The 26,788-nt window shown below is 37.0% G+C and overlaps 1 protein-coding gene across 2 annotated transcripts in view; it reads right to left on the bottom strand.

Annotated features, from left to right (window-relative positions):
- Positions 1 to 26,788, bottom strand: part of LOC124545218 (fatty acid synthase-like) — a 435,708-nt gene that overhangs the window by 29,297 nt on the left and 379,623 nt on the right. For both annotated transcript variants that reach the window (XM_047124086.1, XM_047124089.1), the window contains exons 33-35: positions 24,607 to 24,813; positions 18,268 to 18,530; positions 7,618 to 7,848 (exon numbers count right to left, since the gene is read on the bottom strand). In XM_047124086.1, coding sequence (XP_046980042.1) covers positions 7,618 to 7,848; positions 18,268 to 18,530; positions 24,607 to 24,813 — 701 coding nt within the window. The remainder of the gene's footprint in view (positions 1 to 7,617; positions 7,849 to 18,267; positions 18,531 to 24,606; positions 24,814 to 26,788) is intronic.

The raw sequence follows: 26,788 nt of genomic DNA, 5'->3' as shown, positions 1-26,788 counted from the left end.
ATATTGGTGAAAGGGATCTGGTAACTTTAGAAAGGGGAAATAGTATTTTAGGGGGATAATTTGAATGTGTGTGACCTGAATATGTGTAATGATAATGATGTTGATGATGATAAAGTTGATAATGATGGTAATGGTATTGATGATGATGTTGAGGAAAGGTATTTCATTAGTTTAAATAGGGAGTTGGGTATACACATGGTTGAAAATGGATTAAATAGTGAAAATGTTATAGAAATTCCGAGGGATGTTACCAGGATGAATAAGGCTCACAAGCTGGGTGTATGTGAAAGTGTGAATTTTGATGTTGTTGGTAAAGAATCTGACTACACAAATAACGATGACACATGTATAACTTCTAGCCTAAGTGAAACTTTTACAGACACTAATGATACACGCACATTTCTTACGAATTTATGGCTGAACAGTGAAACTATTTCTTTTGACAAGAACTTTAGAAAGATGCTTACTAATGTATGTGAAACTGTATGTCCTGAGTGGTGGAAATAGATGAGATATTTTATTTTTGAAAAGCTGAAGGATAAGTACTTCAATAGTATACAATGTGCTTTGGATGAAAATTCTTGGCTATTTGAGATAATAGAGAGTACTAATGACAATTTGTGCAAATTTTATAACTGTGACAAATAATACATATACCATATGATTCTGATAAGTATAGGTTTGGGGAAATTGAAAGTGATTTATTACATGAGGATACAGGTTCTGAGAAAAGTGATCAATTTTGCAGTCCTTATATAAAAGTTCAAATTGGGTCATGGATTGGTAAACGTTTAATTGATACAGGAAGTGAGGTCTCGGGAATATCTGAAAGGTTAAGCAAGAAATTGAACGTGGGGAAAGATTATGTTGAAATGCCAGTTGTTGGGGTAAAGATAAAAGGTGCTACTGGGAAGAGCAGTAAATTGGTAAAAAGCCAGGCTTTAGTGACATTTTTAATTGAAGGCAAGTTGTTCACACATGGATGTTTTGTAATTCAGGAATTTAATGAAGATTTTCTTTTGGGTATGAATTGGATAGTAAAAGTAAATACAGCATTTGATTGGGTTGGAAGAAAACTTTTGATAGAAACTAGTGAAAGGGAATACATTCAGACAAATTTTGTGAACACACTTGGTGATCAGAGTAATGGAAATTTTGACAGTATCAATTTACTAAAAGAAAATAGATTGGAGAATATTGAAACTCATAGATTTGATACTAATGAAGCTGAATTTGGGAATTTAGTAAATTTGAAAATTTCAGAAACACAAAATTTATCTGGGGAGCAAAAACAACAGTTAGAAAATCTGCTGTGGGAATACAGTGATGTTTTCAGTGACATACCTGGTAGGGTAAAGGGTTATCAGTGTGAGCTTCAGGTAAAACCTCATGAACCATTTTTCATAAAACCATACAGTACTGCAATATCAAAAAGACCTGCTGTTGAGAAAGAGCTGAAAAAGATGGAAGGATGTAATACAATAGAAAGGAGTATCAGTGCATATAATAATCCTCTAGTAGTGGTTTCGAAAAAAGATGGTGGAGTAAAAGTATATAAACAGAAATCATAATTTCAAAATTTAAATAACCTATTATCATCTAAAACAAAAGTCCTCCACTGGAATATGCTTGTTAGAACAAAACTACCTGTACAACCAAGTATGTATATTTGCATGTATAAATTAATAATTTGAAGTCACGTGTTAATTGAAACTGATGAAAAAACACTGTTGTAACAAAGAATGAGAGAAAGATTTATTTTTACTTTTTTACAAAAAAAGTCTCCCTAGTGAGCATTTCTGAATTTTTCTAATTTTTGGAAGCTAAGTCTTCCTTGTGGGTGAAGGCATGCATGTGAGGACATGCATGCAAAGGTATGTGTTTCAAAACCAATTTTAGATAAAGCCTCATGATATATGAGCAATTTATTGTTGTTTATACTGATGTTGTGGGGAGCAAAAGCACTCTTCACAAGAATGTGACTTGTAGTAATATTGTAGTAGAGAGGGAAGTGTACATAAATAATTGCAAAAAATTTAGATAATACTGATGTATCTTTAGCTGTACTAAAAAAAGAAAAAGAAAAAAAACATTAATATTAAAAAAAAATTAAATCTTATTCTAGGAAATGAGTTTTACCTTCATATTATTTTCAATCTGTATGCTGTATGTTAGAATATTTTTCATGTATGTTTTATACCATGTATATTTGTCATGTCAAATAATTTCTTTACTTGAATTTTTTTTGTGTATGGGATTGATGGGGAAGTATCATTGCAACAACAGCCAGTAACAAGCCCACAGATTCAAAGAGTCCAAATTTGGAAGAGGTTATCAAACTGCATCATTAATGTACTAATTGTGTAATACAGATCCATCACTGAGTGTGGTCGGGATTTTGTTGTATATCTCCATAACAACAAAAGCACTGGGGAGCAGTTGTAATGGATCTGGGAGATGTTATTTTTTTTACCGTATTTGTCGATACCAGATTGTAAACGTTTTTTTTTTATATTTTTTGTCAGAATTTATTGTAATTTGCCTTATTATATGTTAATTTACTTATGTTTTTGAGAGTGAAAGCATATTGATTACTATTAGTAAATGTATCGAAGAATAGCAAAGAGACTGATTACATGTGGAAGCTTGTGTGTTGTGTAAAATATCTTTGACGCTGGAGTCGTCTTTGACTATAGTCACTCGGCAGCTAACTCTTGGTGTGTGTTGACGGAAGAACAATGTGAAGGTCGCCGTCATAAATAATTTTGAATTATGTTACTATTTTTTTTGTATTAACTATAAAATAAGAAATTACATTTGAAGAAATGGTATTTGAAACACCAAAATGAGACACACGTTGAACCACGTCTTTTCTGCAGCCGACAAAGATGCATTGTGGAATCATACTTAGACAACTGAAGCCAAGACTAATATCACCTTGCAGACGTCTAACGGAAAAGGTACTGTCACGAAATATGGCAAATTTAGGTAAATAAAAAATAGTGACCATATTTTCAACTTGTGTCTTAGCCGGGATGCCATATTTCATGCTGCAGTTCATTCTGTGGATGTAAAGTTGGTTTGCATGTTGAGTTATTTGGAGAATGATGGTGAGGCAAGGTTCGAGGTTAAAAAATTCTGAAGAGTTAACAGAGGGTGATTTGGGGGTAATGGGGGTGAATCATGGTGTGGTGTAAGTGTAGAAGGTCTGCAAGACAAGGTTTGTCAGCTATGAGGGGGTGTGGGGGAGATTTGGAGTTTGTTGTAGAGGTGGTGGATAGTGGTACTCCAAGGTGGGAATAGGAAGTGAGCATGATTGAGATCTTTTTGAGGTGGCGTTATGCATATTGCTCAAGTTCTTGCAGGGCAAGAGTGTTCTTATGGGTTCCAGGGAATTGGGACTGCATAGCATTAGAATTTTGCGGATGTGGAGAAGATACCGTAAGGAGGTTTGGGCTTGGTTGATATGGTATTGCAGGACTACGTTGGTGAGGGCAAAGGATTGGTGGAATCTGAACAAACAGAGGTCATTGTGTAGGGAGGGGTGGCATCCAGAGCTGCGTAATTTGATGGTAAGGCAATTAGGGGGGATTCCATGAGCCAAGCAACAAGCTGCCAAACATAACATCTCTCATTTCAATGACTGCTTCACAGCCTGTGATCCCTCCAGCCAACACCAGCTTTTCTGAATTGCGCAGCTGGGAACTTTCCCTGCAATACATCCTATGTTTCCATAACCCTCCTGGCCTCAACCTTCGTAAGTCACTGTCCTCACCCATCCAGCCCCTTTGCTGTTCCCATTCCAGCACTACACAGCTGTCATTCCACCATCACACTCATATGTTTACTTCTCTCCTTCTCCCCCCTCCCCCCCCCCCCCCTCTAAGTCCCCACCTCACCCATTCTCTGTGTCTAAGCTGTGGTACATCACTGCCTGCCACCCCCACCATACTATCCCCCCCTTTCCCTACCCCAGCCTCCTCCTTACCCCCACCCAGTCACCACTCCCATCACGCAGTCCTGTGTGTGAGTTGCATTTGCATGTGTGTGTGTGTGTGTGTGTGTGTGTGTGCTGAAAGCCTTATTTATTTATTTGTGACCGTCTTTTTGTTGTGCCTATCTGCAACTCATCTCCACTATATGGGAATAGCAACTTTCCTTTCCATAATATTGTTAATTTAAAAATAAGAAGGTTTGTGCTACAATCAATGACAAAATAACTTTACTTATTCATCTGTAATGGATGAGAAAAAGCCAACAGTCTGTACGAATTAATTTTTTAAGTATTTTGGCATATAATTCATACCATTTGCAAACAGCCTTTTGTTACAACCGATCAAGATGCTGTAGCATTTGAATTAAACTACCATGCAACGACTTAATGTTTGAATCAACATGTGCACCCATGCATTCCAACAATGGAGGCTAAAGCAAGTAGATGTTTATGGAAGTAGGTAAGAAGCATGCTATGATTAATTTCTTATTGTATGGCATAAAACTATCATCACATGGTATGTCCTTTTAATACGAAATTTACTATATGTCATTATTGCACATAAACTGTGTGATCAAAAGTATCCAGACACCTGGCTGAAAATGACTTATAAGTTCGTGGTGCCCTCTATCGGTAATGCTGGAATTCAATATGGTGTTGCCCCACCCTTAGCCTTGATGACAGCTTCCACTCTTGCAGGCATACGTTCAATCAGGTGCTGGAAGTTTTCTTGGGGAATGGCAGTTATTTATGGAGTGCTGCACTGAGGAGTGGTACCGATGTCACTTGGTGACGTCTGCCATGAAGTCGGCGTTCCAAAAAATCCCAAAGGTCTTCTTTAAGATTCAGATCTGGACTCTGTGCAGGCCAGTCCATTACAGGGATTTTATTGTCATGTAACCACTCCGCCACAGGCTGTGCATTATGAATAGATGCTCGATCGTGCTGAAAGATGCAATCGCCATCCCCAAATTGCTCTTCAACAGCGGGAAGCAAGAAGGTGATTAAAACACCAACGCAAGCCTGTGCTGTGATAGTGCCACGCAAAACAGCAAGGGGTGCAAGCCGCCCCCCCCCCCCCCCTCCCCCACAAATGGAAAACACAACCACACCATAACACCAGCACCCCCGAATTTTCCTGTTGGCACTACACATGCTGGCAGACATTGTTCACCAGGCATTCATTATATCCACACCCTGCCATCGAATGGCCACATTGTGTACAGTCATTTGTCACTCCACACAACGTTTTTCCACTGTTCAGTCATCCAACGTTTACGCTCCTTACACCACGCAAGGCATTGTTTGGCATTTACCGGTATGATGTGTGGCTTATGAGCAGCCGCTTGACCATGAAATCAAAGTTTTCTCACCTCCTGCCTAACTGTCGTAGTACTTGAATTGGATCCTGATGCAGTTTGGAATTCCTGTGTGATTGTATGGATGGATGTCTGCCTATTACACATTACAACCTTCTTCAACTGCCGACGGTTTCTTGTCAATCAACAGATGAGGTCAGCCTGTACCCTTTTGTGCTGTATGTGTCCCTTCACATTTCCACCTCGCTATCACATAGGAAACAGTGGACCTAGGGATGTTTAGGAGTGTGGAAATCTTGCCTACAGATGTATGACACCAGTGACACCCAATCACCTGACCATGTTCAAAGTCCATGAGTTCTGCTCTCTCACAATGTCTAATGACTACTGAGATCATTGATATGAAGTACCTGGCAGTAGGTGGCAGCAGAATGCACCTAATATGAAAAACATATATTTTTGTGGGTGTTCAGATACTTTTGATCACGTAGTGTATGTGTGATCGTAAAGTAACTAAGTGCTCTGCCCTCATTTCTGTTTATGGTGGAGGCTCTTTTGAAACACAGTTTTACTTCTGCATCATAATGTTCTATTGAATTTAGTCAGCTGTGGTAATAATGAACTAATTACAATTTTGTGCAAATCAAAGCATGCAGCACAGAATTGTATTAAATGATACATCCATCCCTTTTACTTGGATATAAGCAGAAGTCGCACCTAATGCCTGCTTAACTACACCCACTGCTTCTATCTTTGATGAATTATTGGCTGCACTGCTATGTTTCTTTGTGGCCCACATTTTCACAGCAGCAATATTTTTATCAGTCACTGAGGTATGGGAATTCTCAGATCAGGGTTAACAGAATTACATAACACACTATCTGTAAATGTAGCAAACAATGTAGCACAATTATTATTCATATCATCTATCTTAAATTAAACTGAAGGTATATAATGAGAAATTATATGATCCATTCTTTATCATAATCAGGAGGCAAATCTAGAAAAACAAACACTATGCAACAATTTTTCAAATAATATTATTTTCTAGTTTCCCTTGTTAATGTGTTATTGGCAAGAAGTGAAGCTTACTCAGGTGGACTAGCTTATAAGACTTGCTGAATTCAAAACAGGTAAATATGCCACCATTTTATGATGTTGACAGAGTCAGATTCTTGAAACTGTATTTAAATGCATCTCAGAGTTACTAACATTAGGATCCAACACAAACTTCATTGATCTTTAGCGTTATCATAACTGGTGTGTTGAAATGGGAACTGGAAATAATTTCTGTGCTAATTGGATTCTTTTTGTGTTTTGTGCAATGGTCATAGAGTACTGTAACTGACTTTAAGACTTGGTGTATAGACTTTCATCTCCCTTTTTGCAAATAACAAAAGTTTCACAGTTGCCAAAAAAGATTCTTCTGATAAAATATAAAACTATCAACATTTGTCACAGTCAAGTTCTGTCTCAAAAATTCTAGAACTTTTTTATGATAGACTTATAAGTTTCATAAATAAATATTCACCTCTTACCGTAAACCAACATGACTTTAGAAAGTCTAAATCGACACAAACAGCAATTTCTGAGTTCTTAGAGTGGTTTAAAGTTCCACAAGCAACATAAGTTAGCTACAGTTATTTTCCTAGACCTTTCAAAATCATTCAGTGGCCTGGACTGCAAAATTGCACTTGAAAAATCAAACAGATGAGGAGTAAGAGGTGAAGAACATTGGAGGTTGTGTTTATTGGGCAGAAGATATTACTTCATTATGAGTTCAACACTATGCATAAGACAAGAAACAACTCTGTCCTCTACAGCAAATTACCAATAAAATACAATGTACCTCAGGGCTCCATTCCAGGACCACTTCTCTTCTTGATTTATGTGGATGACTTTGTTGAATACATCAGCCCCAAAAATCTATGCTGTTTGCTCATGAAACCAGCATATTGCTACTGGATCTAGTCCATAAACCTTACTGTCAACAACAGAAAGTTCTAAGCAAAGACTTTCAGAGTGGTTCAGAAAAAAAACCTCACAGTTAATACTGAAAAAAACTGCATGTGTCAACCTTCATTTATTTCCACCATCTAGTTAAACTTCTGTTCAAGCAAGATTAAAAATGTTGTCCCCTATAAAATGTAACTGTGACAAAATTTTTGGATCTCTGGGTTCAGAAAATGGTTAGTGTTGTTAAACATGCATTATAAACAGAGACAGAAAATATTGTCAAATATAATATATGCTAGTTTCATATGACTGCTATTAGTATAAATTAAGAATTTCTATTGAACTTACTTCGGCTGTTGAAGTTTCGGGCAGAAAACCCGTAAAACATGAGAGAAAATAGTCTTTTCCCATTCGCAGTATAGTTGTTTTTATGAAGTCGGGACTGCTGTCAATCAAAACCAAGGTACCTTTGTACCCTTTTGATTCCAGTAGTGCTGTTAGTTCTAGCGCTACTAGACCACCAAATGAAAACCCAACAATTGCAAATGTTGGCACTCTTGACAAATCGTCTAGTATATACTGAAATTAGAAACAGAGAAACATTTAGTGGCAAATAAGACTGAAAATCACCAAGAGGGTAATCATAAGATACACAAAACTGATATATTATTTACATGAACTTTAATATTATTTCTAATGGAATTAATTAACGTTAAGTTGAAGTAATCAAGTTATGTATTACAAGAGAGGTGTAGCTCCTGAAAACAAACTCTGTAGGCTATACTAACAATTACATCACTAGATTGCTGTTTTTTTTTTTTTTTTTTGTGCTTACAAAAGCTAAAAATGAACATAAGAAAACTGGCAGGAAAGCTACAACTAATACCAATAATTATACTAAGTCAGTACCATTTATCTAATGCTGACTATTTAAAATTTACATGGCTCACTAATAATTGCCAAAACATGTTGCAGGTATGGAGGCCTGTTTACAACTAACACTGTTATCTGTCTAAGTATGAGCAGCTGTTTTCAGTTGTTGACTCTCAGGTAATTTGAAGAAGAAGTGGGTAAAGAGATTTTTAATTCTTTCCAAGCATTTGGTTTCAGAATTATGGAAGAGAATCTGAGATACCAGAAAAATGGCATTTTAGCTGCTTTCCAGGAGTACTCAAAGTACCCTCCGACACACACCATCAGGTGGCATATGGAGTATGGATGTAGATGTAGAATTTACTAGTTATGAACTGCAGATTAAAACTGAAAGCTTTGCAGAAAGGTAGGAAATTAAGAAGATTGGTTCTAGGTAAGCTGAAACAACTACCGGTTGTTGAATTTTTCAAATGCAGTGACTGACTGAAATGGGTGACAGGGATACGATAGCAGATGAATGATAGCTTTGAAAGGGTTAGTTAGTTAGTTACATGTTCCATGATTTGGAATGAGTCATTCACAACACAAATTAATTTGTACTTATGATTACATTCTGAACATTTCTAAGTTCCGTTTCTTTTTCTTTTTTTTTCCCCAAAAAGGAAAGAGATATATATGTGAATGAGTAATTCCTACTTATCACAATACAGTAAAGAAATTCTGGTATGGAACAGAAGGAGTTGTCACAGAAAAAATTTCTCAGTTTGTTATCAAATTTTACTTTGCTATCTTTCAGTCATTTTATATCACTGGGTAAGTGATCAAAAATTTTTCTTGCAGCATTGTGCACCTCTTTTTATGCTAAAGACAATCTTAATCTGGAGTAAGGAATATAATCTTGCCTTCTGGTGATGTAATTATGTTTCTCACTGTTGATTTTGAACAGTAGTGAGTACTTAGAGCAAACTCCATGAGGTGATAAACATACTGTGACACAATGGTCAGAATGCAAAACCCCGTAAACAGATGCATACAAGATGATTGTGGGTGAGCACCACATATCCTTACAGCACATTTTTGCACAATCAACAATTTCTTTCTTTAAGATGAATTACGCCAGAACATTATTCCTTATCACATTATTGAATGAAAATATGCAAAGTGTAAACTTACTGATTTATCTCTCCCCAAGATTTGCAGTGCTCCTAAGTGCAAATGTGGCTCTACACAGTTGTTTTAGGAGATCCACAATGTGCTTCTTCAAATGTGAATTCTCAGGAATATGGATCCCTAAGAGTATTGAAGTTTCCACCCAATTTATTATTTCCTCACCATGTTTACACTTGTCATTGGTATAGTACCTCAAAATGTGCAGAACTTAAAATTGGTACTTTTAAGAACTCTGTTTACAAATTCTTTTCTTTCTGTACGCAAGCTTGGGCTGATTACAACACCAGTGTCATTTGCAAAAAGAACTAATTCTGCTTGTTGTATACTAGACGAAGATCATTTACAGATATGAGGAACAGTAGCAGACCAAAGATTTAACCTTGGGGAACCTCATATGTGATTTCTCCCCAATCAGAATTATGTCTCTGGACTAGATTGCTTTGGATTACTAAGTACAACTTTCTGCATTCTTTTAGTTAGATTTGACATTATCGATTGGTTGGCTATATCATCAGTTCCAAAAAATGTCAATTTATCTATGAGAATACTGTGATTCACACAGTCAAATGTCTTAGAGAGGTCACAGAAAGTACCAGCTGGTACTATTTTATAATTTAATGCTTGTAAAATCTGGTGAATGAATGTATAAATGGCATTCTCTGTAGAGAAACCCTTCTGAAATCCAAACTGTGATTTTCTAAGGATACTATCATTGCTAAGGTGAGACACTATTCTAGAATACATCACTTTCTCAAAAATTTTGGAGAATGGTGTTAGCTGTGAAACAGGTCAGTAGTTTTTGACATCTCTCTTATCACCTGTCTTAAAGAGGGGTTTAACAACAGCATATTTCAGTCTCTCTAGAAAACTGCCTTGAGTTAGTAATGCATTACATATTTTGGAGATGACTGGGCTTATTACATGTGAACAAATTTTTAGTACTCTATTGGAAACACCATAAAATCACATGACATTTTATTTTTGAGGGAATGGCCTACACCCCTCCCACGACCACTACCTAGCAGCAAGACTCTTTTCTTCCTACTCTCTTTCAGTATCTACCTATATTGTCTTTGCCGGATGTCTGCTGCACGCTACTGTGACATACAGCTGAAGGCAGGCTCTTCCCTTCCTACTTCAGGTAACAAGTGAAATTTATTTGACACTATTAGCTGAAATGTACATGGAGTTGAAGAGCTGTTTTCCTTTTGCCCACAGCTCATTGCCTTTACCTTTCCCAAGATCTTTCTCTCCCTTCAACCTGTCTAGTTCGAATTTCGCGTGATATAATTCAGCCTGAAGGACACAAATCTTTGCCTCCTGCTCAGTGATTCTCTTATATTTTTGCAAAGCCTGGAAGAGTCTCGCCGGGTTCCCCACTCAGTTCCCAACTACAGTCACTCCAGAGAAATTCTAACCCACAGTCTACACACACCACGCCCTCTTTGACTATCCTACAGCAACATCCACACTTATGTACTGCAACAGTGGTTACATGCTTATAAATACAATTAAATTGCTTAACAAAATTTACACTACACAGTTTTGTTACTTATGAGTAGCAAAAATTAGGTCTACAAGTTCGCGCTTCAGATATATGATATAACATAAAAAGTTAAGTATTTCTACTCACAACAAGAACTTAGCGCTCACTCAACTGTAGTATTCATTATGTTATCTTAATTACAACAGAATGTAACTTTATTGTAAGCAAAATGCATGTAAACAACTGACCAGTCCAACAGATTCTAAATCAAATAAATTAAGGTTTACACTACTTTCCAGAAATATGAACTTAACAGTATATAGACGTGCGCAAAATAAATTGTTGGAAAGAAAAACAGAAGTATTAGGCAGGATTCTTTAATTTAATTCTGTCAAAACGTAAACAGATATACTATTACAACCCAACATTACCATCTTTTCTTATTTTCTGGGTAATACGGAAAGGAAAGTGATATCTTTAACAGCAAGCTTAAAAAGGACACTGATATGCATATTTAACTTGCACTAAACTAACTGTTATTACAATCTAAATAACTTATTTTTATGAGAGCACAAAAACTCAGAGGTCTCGCTTGGCACAGGGCTGCCAACCAGCCAACAGATGAAATACTGGGAGTCAAGAGAGGAACATATAGGTAAAATGGCGAAGTCCATTATGAACATTGGACATAATAGAGCTAATTTAACTGATTAAAGGAGATCATATAGAATTCCATCAAATGAAGCAGACAAGAGGTAATACAGATATCTAAAGAATGAAATTAAACTCACAGAGTCAAAATGGCAAATCAGGAATGACTATACATGCAAAGCTGTGTAAGGTAAGCGTGACTTCGAATGTAGCACTATGGGGGCAGGAGGGATGATGGACCCACATACAACAATTGTATTCCTTACAAATATAACTTCTGGTTTTGGATTTGCATTACATACATGTACACTACATTATACTACAGCCATGTAATTACTTGTAATTCTTTCCATAAATAGTTCATTATTTCTAAAAACTTCCTATTTAAAAAGATATTTATAATTTCTACCTCCTACAAGGTAATGGTGCTATTGTGGGTTATAAGAATGAATAGTTCCTAGAAATCATGTAGTAACTATATTACCATTATTTTATGAATGAAACACATATGACAATGGTGTAATATTCTACAATACTCTACAACATTTCACCAGTGTCATGTGTGTTTCATGTGTAATGTATAAAATATTGTACCAAGGATCAATGGAACAGTTAGTCATTAGCATTACTTTCTTGAATTGAAAAACACATTGGCTAATAGAATAATGATTGAATTAAAATTTTAAGCAGTCTGAGAAAATTACACACCTAAAAATCTCAATGAAAATCAGTAAATCCCAGCAGAGGCATTCAGTCTGTTAACTAAACAGTATGGCTGACTTGATTAATTTTGCAGTAACTTAACACATAGATAAACCAAATTATTATTTATTTATCTGTGCTGTCATTTGCAACTATTTTCAGCATGATTCATATTATAAACCAAAATGTAATAACAAAGTTTAATAATTATTCCTACGCCAGACTATAAGTTACTGTGACAATCCTTTGTGCAGTCAGCTGGGGTCAAAGATTAAGATTGGAAAAAAATCTGACTTAGAATAAATAAAGATACATAGTGCCAAACAAAGAAAGTCATAGATGAGGTTTGAAATTTCTTGCACAGCTAGAAGACACAAAATCATATTGGTGCCACAGACTGCAACAGCAAAGACTTAGGGTGTTTCACTCCAAACAGTGCAGTGAGAATGTGCAGAAGCATGGGGGTAAGGAGGAGGCTGGGGCATGGAGGGGGAGGGATAGTATGGTGGGAGTGGCGGACAATGAAGTGTTGCAGCTTTGACAAAGGGCAGGAGAGAAGTTGCGAAGGAGGGGGGGGGGGGGCTGTTAAGTAGTGGAAAGGCTGTGTAGAGCTGGAATGGGAACAGGGAGGGGGCTGGATGGGTGAGGACAGTGACTAACAAAGGTTGAGGCCACGAGCTGGTGTTGGTGGGAAGGATCCATATGGCACAGGCTGTACTTGTTTTTTGGCCATGGTTCGTTGGTGGCCATTCATGGAGACAGACAGCTTGTTGGTTGTCACGCCTACATAGAATGCGGCACAGTGGTTGCAGCTTAGCTTGTAAATCACAGGCCTGGTTTCACAGGTAGCCCTGTCTTTGACGGGATAGGTGATGTTAATGACCGGACTGGAGTAGGTGGTGGTAGGAGGATGTATGGGACAGGTCTTGCATATAGGTCTATCACCGGGGTATGAGCCATGAGGTAAGGGATTGGGAGCAGGGGTTGTGTAAGGATAGACAAGTATATTGTGTAGGTTTGGTGGACGATGGAATACCACTGTAGGAGGGGAGGGAAGGATAGTGGGCAGGACATTTCTCACTTCAGGGCATGGCGAGAGGTAATTGAAACCCTGGCGGAGAATGTAATTCAGTTGCTTCAGTCCCAAATGGTATTGAGTTACGAGGGGAATGCTCCTCTGTGGCCGGACTGTTTGACTTTGGGAGATGGTGGGAGACTGAAAAGATAAGGCATGGGAGATTTGTTTTTGTATAAGGATGGGAGGATAATTACCGTCAGTGAAGGCTTCAGTGAGACCCTCGGTATATTTTGAGAGGGACCGCTTGTCACTTCAGATGCAACGAACATGGGTGGCTAGGCTGTACGGAAGGGTCTTCTCAGTATGGAATGGGTGGCAGCTGTCGAGGTGGAGGTATTGTTGGTGGTTAGTAGGTTTGATATGGAAGTAGGTACTGATGTAGCCATCTCTGAGGTCAAGGTCAACATCTAGGAAGGTGCATTGTTGGGTTGAGTAGGACCAGTGAAGAAAATGGGGGAGAAGTTGTTGAGGTTCTGGAGGAATTTGAAAAAGGTATCCTCACCTTCAATCCAGACAGCAAAGATGTCATCAGTGAATCTGAACCAGGTGAGGGGTTTAGGATTCTGAGTTTTTAGGAAGGATTCCTCTAGATGGCCCATGAATAGGTTAGCATAGGATGGTGCCATGTGGGTGCCCATAGCCGTACCACAGATTTGTTTGTAGGTAATGCCTTCAAAGGAGAAGTAATAGTGGGTGAGGATATAGTTAGTCATGAAGACTAGGAAGGAGATTGTTGGTTTGGAATCCAAAGGGCATCTGGAAAGGTAGTGTTCAATAGCAGTAAGGCCATGGGCATTAGGAATGTTACTGCACAGTGAGATATCAATAGTGACGCGCAGGGCACTGTGTGGTAGGCATTAGGAATGTTACTGCACAGTGAGATATCAATAGTGACGCGCAGCGCACTGTGTGGTAAAGGGGCAGAAACTGTGGAGAGTCGGTCGAGGAAATGGTTGGTATCTTTTATATAGGAGGATAGATTCCGGGTAATAGGTTGAAGGTGTTGATCTACGAGAGCAGAGATTCTCTCAGTGGGGGCACAGTAACCGGCCACAATGTGGCGTCCTGGGTGGTTGCGTTTATGGACTTTAGGATTCATGTAGAAGGTGGGAGTGCGAGGAGTGGTAGGGGTAAGTAGAGAAATGGACTCTGGGGTGAGGTTCTGGGATGGGCCTAACGATTTGAGTAGTGACTGGAGATCCTGCTGGATTACAGGAATGGGATCACTGTGGCATAGTTTGTAGGTGGAAGTATCTGACAGCTGACGGAGTCCTTCTGCCACATAATCCTTGCGGTTCAAAAGAACGGTGGTAGAGCCTTTGTCAGCAGGTAGGATAATAAGGTCGGGATCAGTTTTTAGATGGTGGACTGGGGTTCTTTCTGCAGATGTAAGGTAAGTTGCATGTTGAGGGATTTGGGGAATGATGTTGAGGCAAGGTTTGAGGTTAATAAATTCTGGAAGGTTAACAGGGGGTGGTTTGGAGGCAGAAGGGGTGGATCATGGTTGGATGGAGGAGTGAACTGAGTTAGGCGAGGTTCAATATTGGTCTTAGGTTGAGTCTGATTGGTTGGGTTGGTGGCAAAAAAGTGTTTCCACTGTAGGGCCCGGGAGAAGGACAGAAGGTCTTTAACTGGTCCTGCATGGTTGAATTTGGGAGTGGGGCAAAAGGTGAGGCCTTTGGAAAGGACTGATATTTCTGTGGGACTAAGGCTTCTGGAGGAAAGGTTCATAACTGTGTTGCGAGTCTGTTTAAGTTCTGGGTTGTGTGTGGTGGTGGGAGGGAGATTTGGAGGGTGGGGTAAGTGTGGTAGGTCTGCGAGACAGGGTTTGTCAGCTATGAGGGGGCGTGGGGGAGGTTTGGAGGTTATTGTAGAAGTGGTGGACAGTGGTAATCTGAGGTGGGAGTAGGAGGTGAGTATGATGGAGAGCTTTTTGAGGTGGCATTGTGCATGTTGCTCAAGTTCCTGTTTCAATGTGTGTTATGGGTTCCAGGAATTTGGGATTACATAGCAGGAGAATTTTGTGGATGGAGAGAAGGTACTGCAAGGAGGATTGGGTTTGGTTGATATGATTTTACAGGACTATGTTGGTGAGGGCTTAGGATTGGTAGAATCTGAACAGGTGGAGGTCATTGTGGAAGGAGGGGTGGCAACCAGAGGTGGGTAATTAGATGGTAAAGCCATTACGGGGCATTCTATGAGCCAAGCAACAACACAGGAACAGTATGTGGGACTGGGATCTGGGTAGGGATAAGGAAACTTTTATATATTGATGCAGATGGAAGGAGCAAGGATCCACGGTGGTGCAACAAATGCAAAAAATTACGTAAAAAAGTACAATTACGTCTGAAAAATTACACAAAAATACACCCAAATACGTGTGAAACATATGAAAACACGAAATGGATGCACAAGGGGGGAAAAAACGAGATGAAATCTGGGGAAGATGGTGATAGTGTAAAGCGAAAACTCACTAAAATTGGCAAGAAGTCATAAGGGTAAAAGTAGAGAATAACTAACCAATAATAAATATATATATATTACTGTGAGTAGCAGGTTTGAGGGCGGATAAGTGTAAGGGTGGATGGCAGATGTGGCTGGTTGAGGTGGATTTAGTGGGTCTGAGCAGGGATAGAGTGGGAAAAGTGTGGGAGGGTGGGGAGAGGTTCGTAGTTAGAGATGTAAGATCGAGTGCTGTAAGGAAAGCTAAAACAATGACAAATGACAAATACTTTGAAAATTCGAGAAACAAATCTAATGCTGTAAGGGAAGTTAACAGAAATCAATCAGGAAGTGAAACCAAACAATATAAAAACATAAAATTATGATTTCTTGCCCAACAAAAATTGCAGTAACTTTCAACAAGTATTTTACAAACATAAGTGAACAGTTAGTGAGTGGACTGGAAGAACACAACAAAATATCACCTCCATCATCCAATAGCATAAGAAATGTGTCTACATCATTGTTCCTTTCACCCACAAATACAGAAGAAACTTTATCAGTTAAAAAAACCTTGAAGACAGGTTAGTCATGTGGAATTGATGAAATACCAGATTGATTATTAAAAAATGGTGTTTTGCCTTAGATGAATCCTTGACACACTTGTGCCATAGCTCACTGCCATTAGGAACCTTCCCTTCATGTTTAAAATAGCAAAACTGAAACTGCTGCTCAAAAAAGGAAATCCACAAGGTGTTTGAAATTATAGGCCAATAGACCTACTGGTTGTATTTTCAAAAATTTTTACAAATGTTTTTCATAAGAGAGTGTCTGATTTCCTAAGTAAAAATAAAATTCTCTCTCCCTCACAGCATCCTTTCAGGAAAGGCTATTCAAATGGGAATGCAATATTTGAATTTCTTAATAAAATCTATGCTAAACTGGATGAGGGTGAGTTTGCGACAGGTGTTTGTCTTGATTTATCCAGAGCTTTCAACATCATTGAGCATAAGGCCCTACTGCATAAGCTTGACCAATGAGTGGCTCAGGTCATACGTCTGTGGACACAAACAGGTGGCTGAAGTGCAATGTTCTGACCATGACAAAATCAGCTACGAGTATTCAGGATATGAAAATGTGAAATACGGTGTCCCTCAAGGATCAGAAATAGGACCCATTCTGTTTCACCTTTATGTCAATGCTCTTACTTACATTCAACAAGTATTGCCAAACTACCCTCGAATTTGCAAACAATGCAAGCTTTCTTATTAGTGAGAAAACAGAAGAAAAACTAAAAGACTCTGTTATTCAAACAATTAACAGCATAGAACAGTGGTTCAGCTACAACAAAATTTCTGGGCCTCTGGCTCGAGAAAAACACAAAATGGGAGATGCACATTGAATATCTGCAAAGAAAACTAAACTAAACCGTTACTTGATAAGGATCTTAAAAAGTTATTGCAGCAGAACCAGCCTGTTAAATGTATACTACTCCTATGTGCATTCTGTAATTAAACATGGCATTATCTTCTGGGGCAATGTAAGAACAACTATTAAACTTTTCAGGAAGCAAAAGATAATATTAAGGATTATTGAAGGGGTAAACAATAGGACATCATGGACAAGATATTCAAAACAAAGTGAATTCTTCCTCTTCCTAGCATTTTTATCTACAAAATGTCAACCTTCATAAAACAATATCTTGATAGGGACCCCGTTATCTTATTAAAAATGGAGATACACATGCATAAAATATAAGACAAAAAAATATAAGACAATCTGATCTTCATATGAAGCACGTGAGAACATTGCCGTGCCAAAAAGGCACTCTTCATATTGGAATAAAAATTTACAATAATCTGCCTAACCATGTTAAATCAATAAATAAACTCAATAGTTTAAAGGCTGAACTAAAGGCATATTTATTTGATCATTGCTTTTATAGTCTAACAGAGTACCTAGAAACTAAACAATAAAAATAAATATCCATTATGAATATTCAACTTTGTATGTTGTCGCAAATGTTTATTGTATATATGATTCTTTGCTAAATTACTTAAATATCTACTCCCTAAGAATGCAATACAAACTGTATTTCATATTGTAAAGACTTAACCATGCCCAGTAACCTTGTGAACATTCTGTACATGTAGGATTATAAGGACTACATAAATGAATAAAATGAATAAACAATGCTAACAATATCTATAATTAATTATGGGCATAGCAGTATGAAAGGAATTTATATTCACTTTAACTAAGCTTATTTTCTGTCTTTTTTCTAGGTAATTATATTATGCAGACACCTGTAATCGTAACATGATACAAGAAAAACTGATATTCTTTGAATCTGTATCACTGTCAACAACAAACCTGGGAATATGAAAATTATATACCCTTTTCCATTAGCTACTACAGTAAATTTGAAAGCAGTTTTGAGATGTAAATAATAGACAGGGGGCAGGTAGAACATCAGATACATTTGATTCTTAAGTTTTGCACTAATGTAAAGTGGTGCTTTATTTAGCTGGATAAAGACTAAAATAAACAGAAAAATGAGAATAGTAAAAGAAGCAGTTCTCTTGATAGCACTTACTGGCAGAGCAAACTCCGCGATCTCATGTATACTCCTGTACTCATTTTCCTCATAGAATCCATGCTGAAAACATTTCAGGGAAGCTGCACAAATCTTTGATGAGAGAATAGGCATAGTTTCTGGATCTCCGTCAATTCCTGGGAATACATATACATTGTGGGTTCCTGGCAGGCACGGGTGTTTAAGTGGTTTACATGTCTTCATTGATTCCAGTTTCATGAGAGCACCTGATACTCTGATGTTAGAAGATATTGCCTGATCACCTTAAGACAAAAAATGACAAATTGTCACATAAATAAACAAATATTGATAAAATTATTTTAAAAAGGTGTTCTGACAGATAAACATGACTATGAGTGTTTAGTTATTCATTAATTTTAACTATGATCTTTTATTATGTATCGGTTAATTTACAAGTACAGTTTCTTTGAGCAAGTATGGTAACATATTGATTATTTTCATCATTGTCTTTTACATTAACCTTAAGCTGTGCCTTTACTGCTAACACAGTTTTCACATGCAGAAATTGATCTCCATACAGAGTTTCAAGATCTAGGGGTAGTGTGTTTCACCAGTAATCAAAACATCCTGGGACCCTGGTTTGAACCCTGCCACTGCTTACATTTTGAATAGAAATCATATCATCAGCAATTACGGTTTGAAGACTTCAGGCATAAGAAGTCACTTCATTCTGCCAATGGCCCTGTCAAAGAGGGATAAGGACTGGACAGAGGTTCAGGGCACTCTCTTGCTGTTGGGGTGGGAAACTGCCCCTAAAGGGGAAAAATCAGCAATGATCAATGGAATGAGGATGCAGGACATGACAGCTGTAACTGAAAAAGTGTCATGATGATCTCTGCATTAGTGAAAGGCTACAGATTAGTCCCCCATTCAGGGAGGGGATAACCAATGGGGAGGTGACTATGAGAAAAAAGTTGACTATGTTATGAGTTATCTTCTTCAAATTGGGATGTGGAATGTCAGAAGTCTGAATATGGTAGGGAAGCTAGAATATCTGAAAACAGAAATGTCGAGGCTCAATCTAGATACTGTGAAGGTTAGTGAAGTGAAATGAAAATAAGACAAAAATTTCTGGTCAGGTGAATATAGAGCAATACCAACAGCACCAGAAAATAATATAACAGGAGTAGAGTTCATTATAAATAGCAAGGTGGGGCAGAGAGTGAGTTACTGTGGACAGTTCAGTGATAGGATTGTTCTCATCAGAATCAGCAGCAAACAAACACCAACAACAATAGTTCAGGTATAAATGCTGATGCTGTAAGCAGAAGATAAAGAGACAGAGAAATTATATGAGGGCAAAGTAGAATAAAGGGATATGGGACAATATGGGATTGAAAGTAGGAATGAGCAAAAAGACTAAGTGAATTCTGGAACAGACGTCAGTTATTAGTAGTAAATACTTTGCTCAGCAATCACAGGAGGAGGTATACTTCGAAAAGGCTGGGAGATATGGGAAGATTCCAGTTAGATTACATAAAGGCCAGGCAGAGACTTCGAAATCAGATATTGGATTATAAGGTGCCAGGAGCAGGTATAGACTCAGATAACAATTTAGTAATGATGAAGAGTAGGCCGAAGAGTACAAGACTAGTCAGGAAGAATCAATGTGCAAAGAAGTTGGGTACAGGAGTACTAAGGAATGAAGAGACACACTTGAAATTCTCTGGAACTACAGACACTGTGATAATGACTAGCTACGTAGGCAGTTCAGTTGAAGAAGAGTGGACATCTGTAAAAACGGCGATCACAGAAGTTGGAAAGAAAGACAGTGGTACAAGGAAGGTAACTGTGAAGAAACCAGGAGTAGCGGAAGAAATATTTCAGTTCGTCGACAACAGAAAGAAGTACAAAAATGTACAAGGAAATTCAGGAATACAGAAATACAAGTCAATTAGGAATGAAATAAGTATGAAGTGCAGGGAAGTTAAAATGAAACGACAGTATGAAAAATGTAAAGAAATTGAATAAGACATTATTGTTGGAAGAACTGGTTCAGTATACAGAAAAGTAAAAATAACGTCTGGTGAAATTAAATGCAAGGCCGATAACATTAAGAGTATAGTGGGAATTCCACTTTTAAATGCATAGGAGGGAGGGGATAGATGGAAAGAGTACACTGAAGATCCCAAGAGTAGGAGGTCTCGTCTGATGACATGGTGGAAAAAGAAACAGGAATCAGTCGGGAAGATGTAGGGGATACAGTATTAAAATCAGAATTTAAAATAGCTTTGGATGGCTTTAATACCAAATAAGGCAGAAAAGATCAATAGCATTAATATACCATCAGACTTTTGGAAAAATATCATCCACACAATTCTGATGACAGCAAGAGCTGACAGGTGCAAAATTATCACACAATCAGCTTAATAGCACATACATCAAAGTTGCAGAGTAGTATAAATAAAACTGAGGATTTGTTAGGTGATGGTCAGTTTGGCTTTATGAAAAGTAAAGGCACAGAGAGGCAATTCTAATGTTTCATTTCATAACAGAAGAATCACTGAAGAAAAATCAAGCAATGTTCATAGGATTTGTCAACCTGGAAAAAGCATTTGATGATGTGAAGTGGTGCAAAATGTTCAAAATTCTGAGAAAAATGTGGGCAAGCTTAGAGACAGACAGGTAATATACAATATGTACAAGAACTGAAAGGGAACAATAAGACTTGGAGACCAATCATGGACTGCTCACATTAAAAAGAGTGCAAGACAGGGATGCAGTCTTCAGCCCCTTCTGATCAGTCTATACATTGAAGAAACAATTATGGAAATAAAAGATACTTTCAAGATGGGGATTAAAATTCAAGGTAAAAGAATATCAATGATAAGATTTGGTGATGACACAGCTATCCTCAGTGAAAGTGAAGAAGAATTATAGGATCTGTTGAATGGAATGAGCATTCTAATGAGTACAGAATAAAGACTGAGAGTAAATTGAAGAAAAATGAAAAAAATGAGAAGTAGCAGAAATAACAACAGTGAGACACTTAACATCAGAAGTGGAGATCATGAAGTAGATGAAGTTGTTCTGTTACCTAGACAACAATATAACCTATGATGGAAGAGCAAGGAGGACACAAAAAGCAGACTAGGATTGGCAAAATTGGCATTCCTGGCCAAATGAAGTCTACTACTGTCAAACATAGTCGTTAATTTGAGGAAGAAATTTTGATAATGTGCACATCAATTCTTTGAGACACTTACAGGAGGGGAAAACATTTTTAAAATCAAAAAACAACCTCAAACTACTACACCTTAGTCACTGTTCAAACTTGCTCAATAGTTTGTCTGAGCCTCATGGTCTGAACAATAGGTCTTCAGTGATAGTCATTTGAAATTCCATTTTTATGTCAGGAAGGATCATTAGCCCATAATGCATCACAATTTCCAAATCTCTGACACCAGCACCATTCATGTAACTACACTCTACATCTCATGAACATCCACTGAGATTGTTTAGTAGAGCATTATGATGTTTAGTAAGCAGTTAACAAGAGATGCTCCATATAAACCTGTTGCAGTCAACTTGTCCCATAGTGCATCTAGACTTGGTAGTTACACTTCCACCTCCCTTGCTAATCAGTAATGATGAAATCACATGCTTTTGGGTAGACACTACTTATGTGCATGTATCTTCAGATTCATCACTAGCATGAGCAGTCATATTTGTTAGCTGAAAGTGTAATGTCTGTTCTGCCAATTCTGTGGGTAGGAATCACATAAAGTCACATGCAAATATTTTCAGACGTAGAGCTTAGTACTCAATATGAACAAATTTGCACAGTATTTAAAAATCACATAGCTTAGCTTGGATAAATATTTTCTGCAGATCAGCTGTACAAAGTTATGTAAGCAACAGATCAAAATCTCCATATTGTAGTAGCAGTCTTTGACATGACACTAACAATCATCCTTACATCATTGTCAAAGCTTCCCCATACTAAAGTATAGCTTCAGTCGATATTTTATGTCTAACAAAGTGTAGCAGATACACTACCATATGTTTGTTATGTGATTTTAAATGTAGTAATGAAAACCAAATACACATGTTTTCCTTTTACTTCCTCTCACATGCGTTTTGTTTCAGAATGTAAATATACGGTAAAATTTATAACATCTAGTGGCACAGCAACTTACTCCCACTGAAAGCCATAAATACAGTTCCAAGCATCTCTCAATTATACTAAAATTTATGAGATGAGCAGAAATGGTGAGGTGACATACATATTTTCCATTTTACATTCAAAAAATTTTATAAACATAAATAAAATAATACTGTTAGGATTTAATGTGGACTGGCTTAATTTTTCTTACAGGGTTTTCTATTAAATTTGAGACTAAAAGATCCATTTTTCAAAGCTTTATATTGATAATTATTAGAATATGCATAATTGAACACAAGTTATTTCTTTATTAGTTAAATCACAGGTACAAATTAAAATATTTTTAAAATATTAAATACTGTATTCTGATTTACAGGAAGTAAAAAATGAAAAATAAAAAATTACAAATTCTGTTTTTATGTAGAGATATCCATAATAACCTGCTGACACAGGGGAACAAACTGTAGAAATCTACCATGATAAATATGAGAAAATCATTCCTTTAAATATTGTACCTTTGCAAAAATCTTTGAGGCTTCTATCAACAATGTTTTTTTCTGTGATTTTAGCTTGCCTTCGTTTGTTCAATAACCACTTCTCCTTTTCTCTATTACCTTCCTTTGCCTTATGTTTCACATCATCTTTATACAAAGAATGTGCTTTGCAAAAACAGTGTAGAAGACTTTTGTCAATGTTGAACTTGTCAACTCCATTTGCACTTGGATTTTGTCATATGTATATCTTTAGCCATAAGACTTTTTTCTGTTTGAATTTCAACTATAATTTTGGAGTTTCCAGGAAAGCCTCACTCAACAGAAGCATTTCCACGTGAGCATATTAAAATAATTTCCACAAAATCTTGGAAATTTGGACATGGCTTTGAAGACAATTTGACTGTATTAATACAGAATTTGTCACGACTTTCACTTCGCTTGTCACTTGTTTTAACTTTTTTCACGCAGGTGTGCAAGTGGAAAAAATGATGAATGAAGAAGCTACTTCTGGCCCATCCATATCCACAATGTCAATGACACAGGGTGAAGTGAGAAAAATTATTATAAACTTCCCGTAATGTTGTGAACAGAAGAAAATGTAAGCAGGAGAGTACATAAAAAAGGTGAATAATCACTTAATACTGATAATTGTATAAATGCTGCAAAATGACACAATTACAAATGCGTAAAATGTCATTCGTTTCCTCTGGTTAGATAATTGCGTTACAACAGCCTAAATTTATTTCGTTATTACTCAAGGTTATTGCCACTCTGCTCGATGAAAACGCTAAGCAAGAACTCATAAACTACAGATTTATAGACACTAGATTGTGGATTACCCCATGGTAAAACCAACAGCTAGCTTTAACTTCTTCATTCATAATATTGTGTCAGTCTGTTGCCATCAAACAGTTGTTCACCTCCATAGATCTGTTTGATACATATTGGTGCAAGTTATTACTCTTCATGATTGTGACAGCTTGCTTTTTATGGCTGCCAACTACAACAAGCTAACGGTTGATATAGTAAGTGTTACAATAGGCTTAATGTAATTTCAAATATTTTATTAAACTGGATACGAACATCTCTATAAAAGCTTATTACTTCTGTGTATTTCTACTATAGTAGCTTATCTGTACTTGATGCCAGACTTCAAAGCAATGAATTCTCCCATCTCTTCCACCTCTCAAACAGTAGCACCAATCAGTTTCCTCAGATTCCTCCCTTACGCAACAACTTGACAAGTACAAAACAGTTACCAATCACTGTGTAAACATTGGATCACCAACAGGTATCCATAGACGGATTAAACTGATAATATACCAGCTGTTCTGAAAAAATTAAAAAAGTTTAGGTTTTTAAATAAAATTTAAAGATTTTTCTGTTTTTTTTTTTTTCTTTTTTTTTCTCAATTTTGAAAATTCTCAGCTTTTTCCAGGTTTTCAAGATTTAAAGGTTTGCAGGACACAGCCTATTATGTAAAAAGGTAATTACACTGGCTGTTAGTATAGACAAGATGACAGCTGCTGGAGTTAGTAAGTGTAAATGGTATTTAATATATTTATAAAGTGAAATGAACAGTTGCAAAAGTTAGTTCTTTTTTGTAATTCTTCCAAGCATGATATACAAACTAATGCACCGGTTTCCAAAAGTTAGTTTCTGCTGATGAATGAATGGAAATGATTTAACATTAAAATGTTTGAAGTGTTATTCACTTACCTACAGGAACTGTTACTTCTGGTTTAGCTGCTGAATTTTTGGCCATTTCTACAATTGATGAAAGGGTTAAATTTCGGACTTCTTCTGCAGTCAAGAATATTTCAAATGTGATTTCCACAGCTTGCTTGATCTCTACAGCCATGATGGAATCCATTCCCAACTCTGCCAGTGGTGCGTTGTGATTTACAGTTTTCAAATCCTTGATTCCTTGATGTAAAGGAATGAATATTTTTGAAACTCTCTACTCTCAGGTATATTATAATAATTATATGCAAAAAGGCATTTTAATAAGTTGGGGGAAAAGGCCCAAAAGGACACATATATTTCTTATAAATTAAAAGGTTATGGTGTAATAGAAACTTCTACTGTACAACATGTCTTGTTCTTTCTCATGCTGCTTCCACATCTTAAAACAAATGAAACTGAGATAAATATTTTTAACTCTAGGAAAAATATGTAACAATAAAAAGAAAAATGAGTTGATATAACTTTTAGTTTTGATCCTGAAACAATCTGTGTATGTGTGTGTGTGTGTGTGTGTGTGTGTGTGTGTGTGCACGCACATGCTGATCTTCAGATTTTCTGTAGCCTATAACTATAACACATATAACAAGGTCACAGTAAGAATGCATATATTACAGATGTTTGCACATAAATTGTGTGAATTTTAATGTTAACTGTAGGAATAGTTTACTGCATTTTGGTTACGAACACAAGAGGTTATACACGAATGAGCCAAAACATTAGGACCACTGTCCATCATGAGGTTGAATGCCAGCTGGTGTGGCATTACAGACAACTAGATAAAAGTATTTAAGCATAGAAGAAGTGAGTGGGGATCAGACTAGAGATTATATGATCTGCAAATAGAGAAATTCAGTGATATAAATGACTTTAGCATAAAGAAAATTATTATAGCCCTGCTACTTGAAATGAGTTTTTCAGGAGTTGCAAAGTTGGTCTGCTGTTCATGCGCTACTGCTGTAGCATCTATGGTGAAGGATGATGAAACCATCAGTAGGCAACACGGTATTGGACAGCCACTACTCATCTCAAAACAGGTCAGAGACTTGTTCATTCCACAAAGCAAGATAGCTAGCGGGCAGTCTGGCACATTCCTGAATATGGGACTCTGCAGTAGACAATCCTTGTGTTTTGCTATATCGACCCACATTGTCTATTATGATTGCAGTGAGCACAGGATCACTGAGATTGGACTGTGGATCGATGGAAATGTGTCACCTGGTCAGATGACTCACGAATTTAGTTACATCAAGTCGATAGTCATATCTGGATATGGATATGCCATCATCTTGGCAAACTATTGCTCAAAATATGCCCTGTGTCAAAGATGCAGACAAAGGGTGGCAGTATTATGCCATGGGAGACACTCACTTGGGCTTTCATGGGACTTGTGGTATTAACTGAAAGCATCATAACAGCTATGGAGTACTTGCATTTTATTGTAGACTACCTGCCTCCATTCTTGCCTGATGTCTTCCGTGACAGCAATGGTATCTTGCAGCAGGACAACTGTCCATATGACAAGGACAGTAAAAAATCAAAATGCTTTTGTATTTTTTCATTGAAACATAAGAGGCCCATTAAATAAGGAATATGAACTTTCCATATCATGAGAGAGAACTGAAAAATCAGAAGATACTCCTATAGATATTCAGAAGTTACAAAAACTGAACAGGTCCATGAAGAGAAATATAAGCCAATATCAAGTTACCATACAAAAAAAGAAAAAACATTTTAAATTTCATGTCACTTAGAAAGGGTACTGATAAGACTTAGTACAAATAACTGGAAAGTCAAAGTAGAATGAGAATTCAAAACTGATTTAATCTATGATGGTACTAATTGAGAGCATCTAGATTTACAGATGTCCAGTTTTGGTTTGTTCCCTACAGTCACATTCACAACAAGAATATAAGAACATATTATAACAGCAGTTGATAATTTATTTCTAAATCCAATTGTCTTTTGTAAAATAGATGTGGGTCACATAATAAATTGTTTGTCTCACAATGATCTTGAAATTGTCATTATGAGGCATCCCCGTTAATCAGATTCAGATAAGAAACGAAAAATACAGTCTTCGTTATGCTGTTCTGAGAGAATTTACTTGGCAAATTATGGAAGAAGTTTATCAAGGGCACACACTAGATGAGGAATT

Source organism: Schistocerca americana, chromosome 8 (assembly GCF_021461395.2).
Source record: "Schistocerca americana isolate TAMUIC-IGC-003095 chromosome 8, iqSchAmer2.1, whole genome shotgun sequence".
Classification (NCBI taxonomy): domain Eukaryota; kingdom Metazoa; phylum Arthropoda; class Insecta; order Orthoptera; family Acrididae; genus Schistocerca; species Schistocerca americana.
Note: the sequence above shows the minus strand (reverse complement) of the source record. Positions and strands in the feature narration are given on the sequence as shown.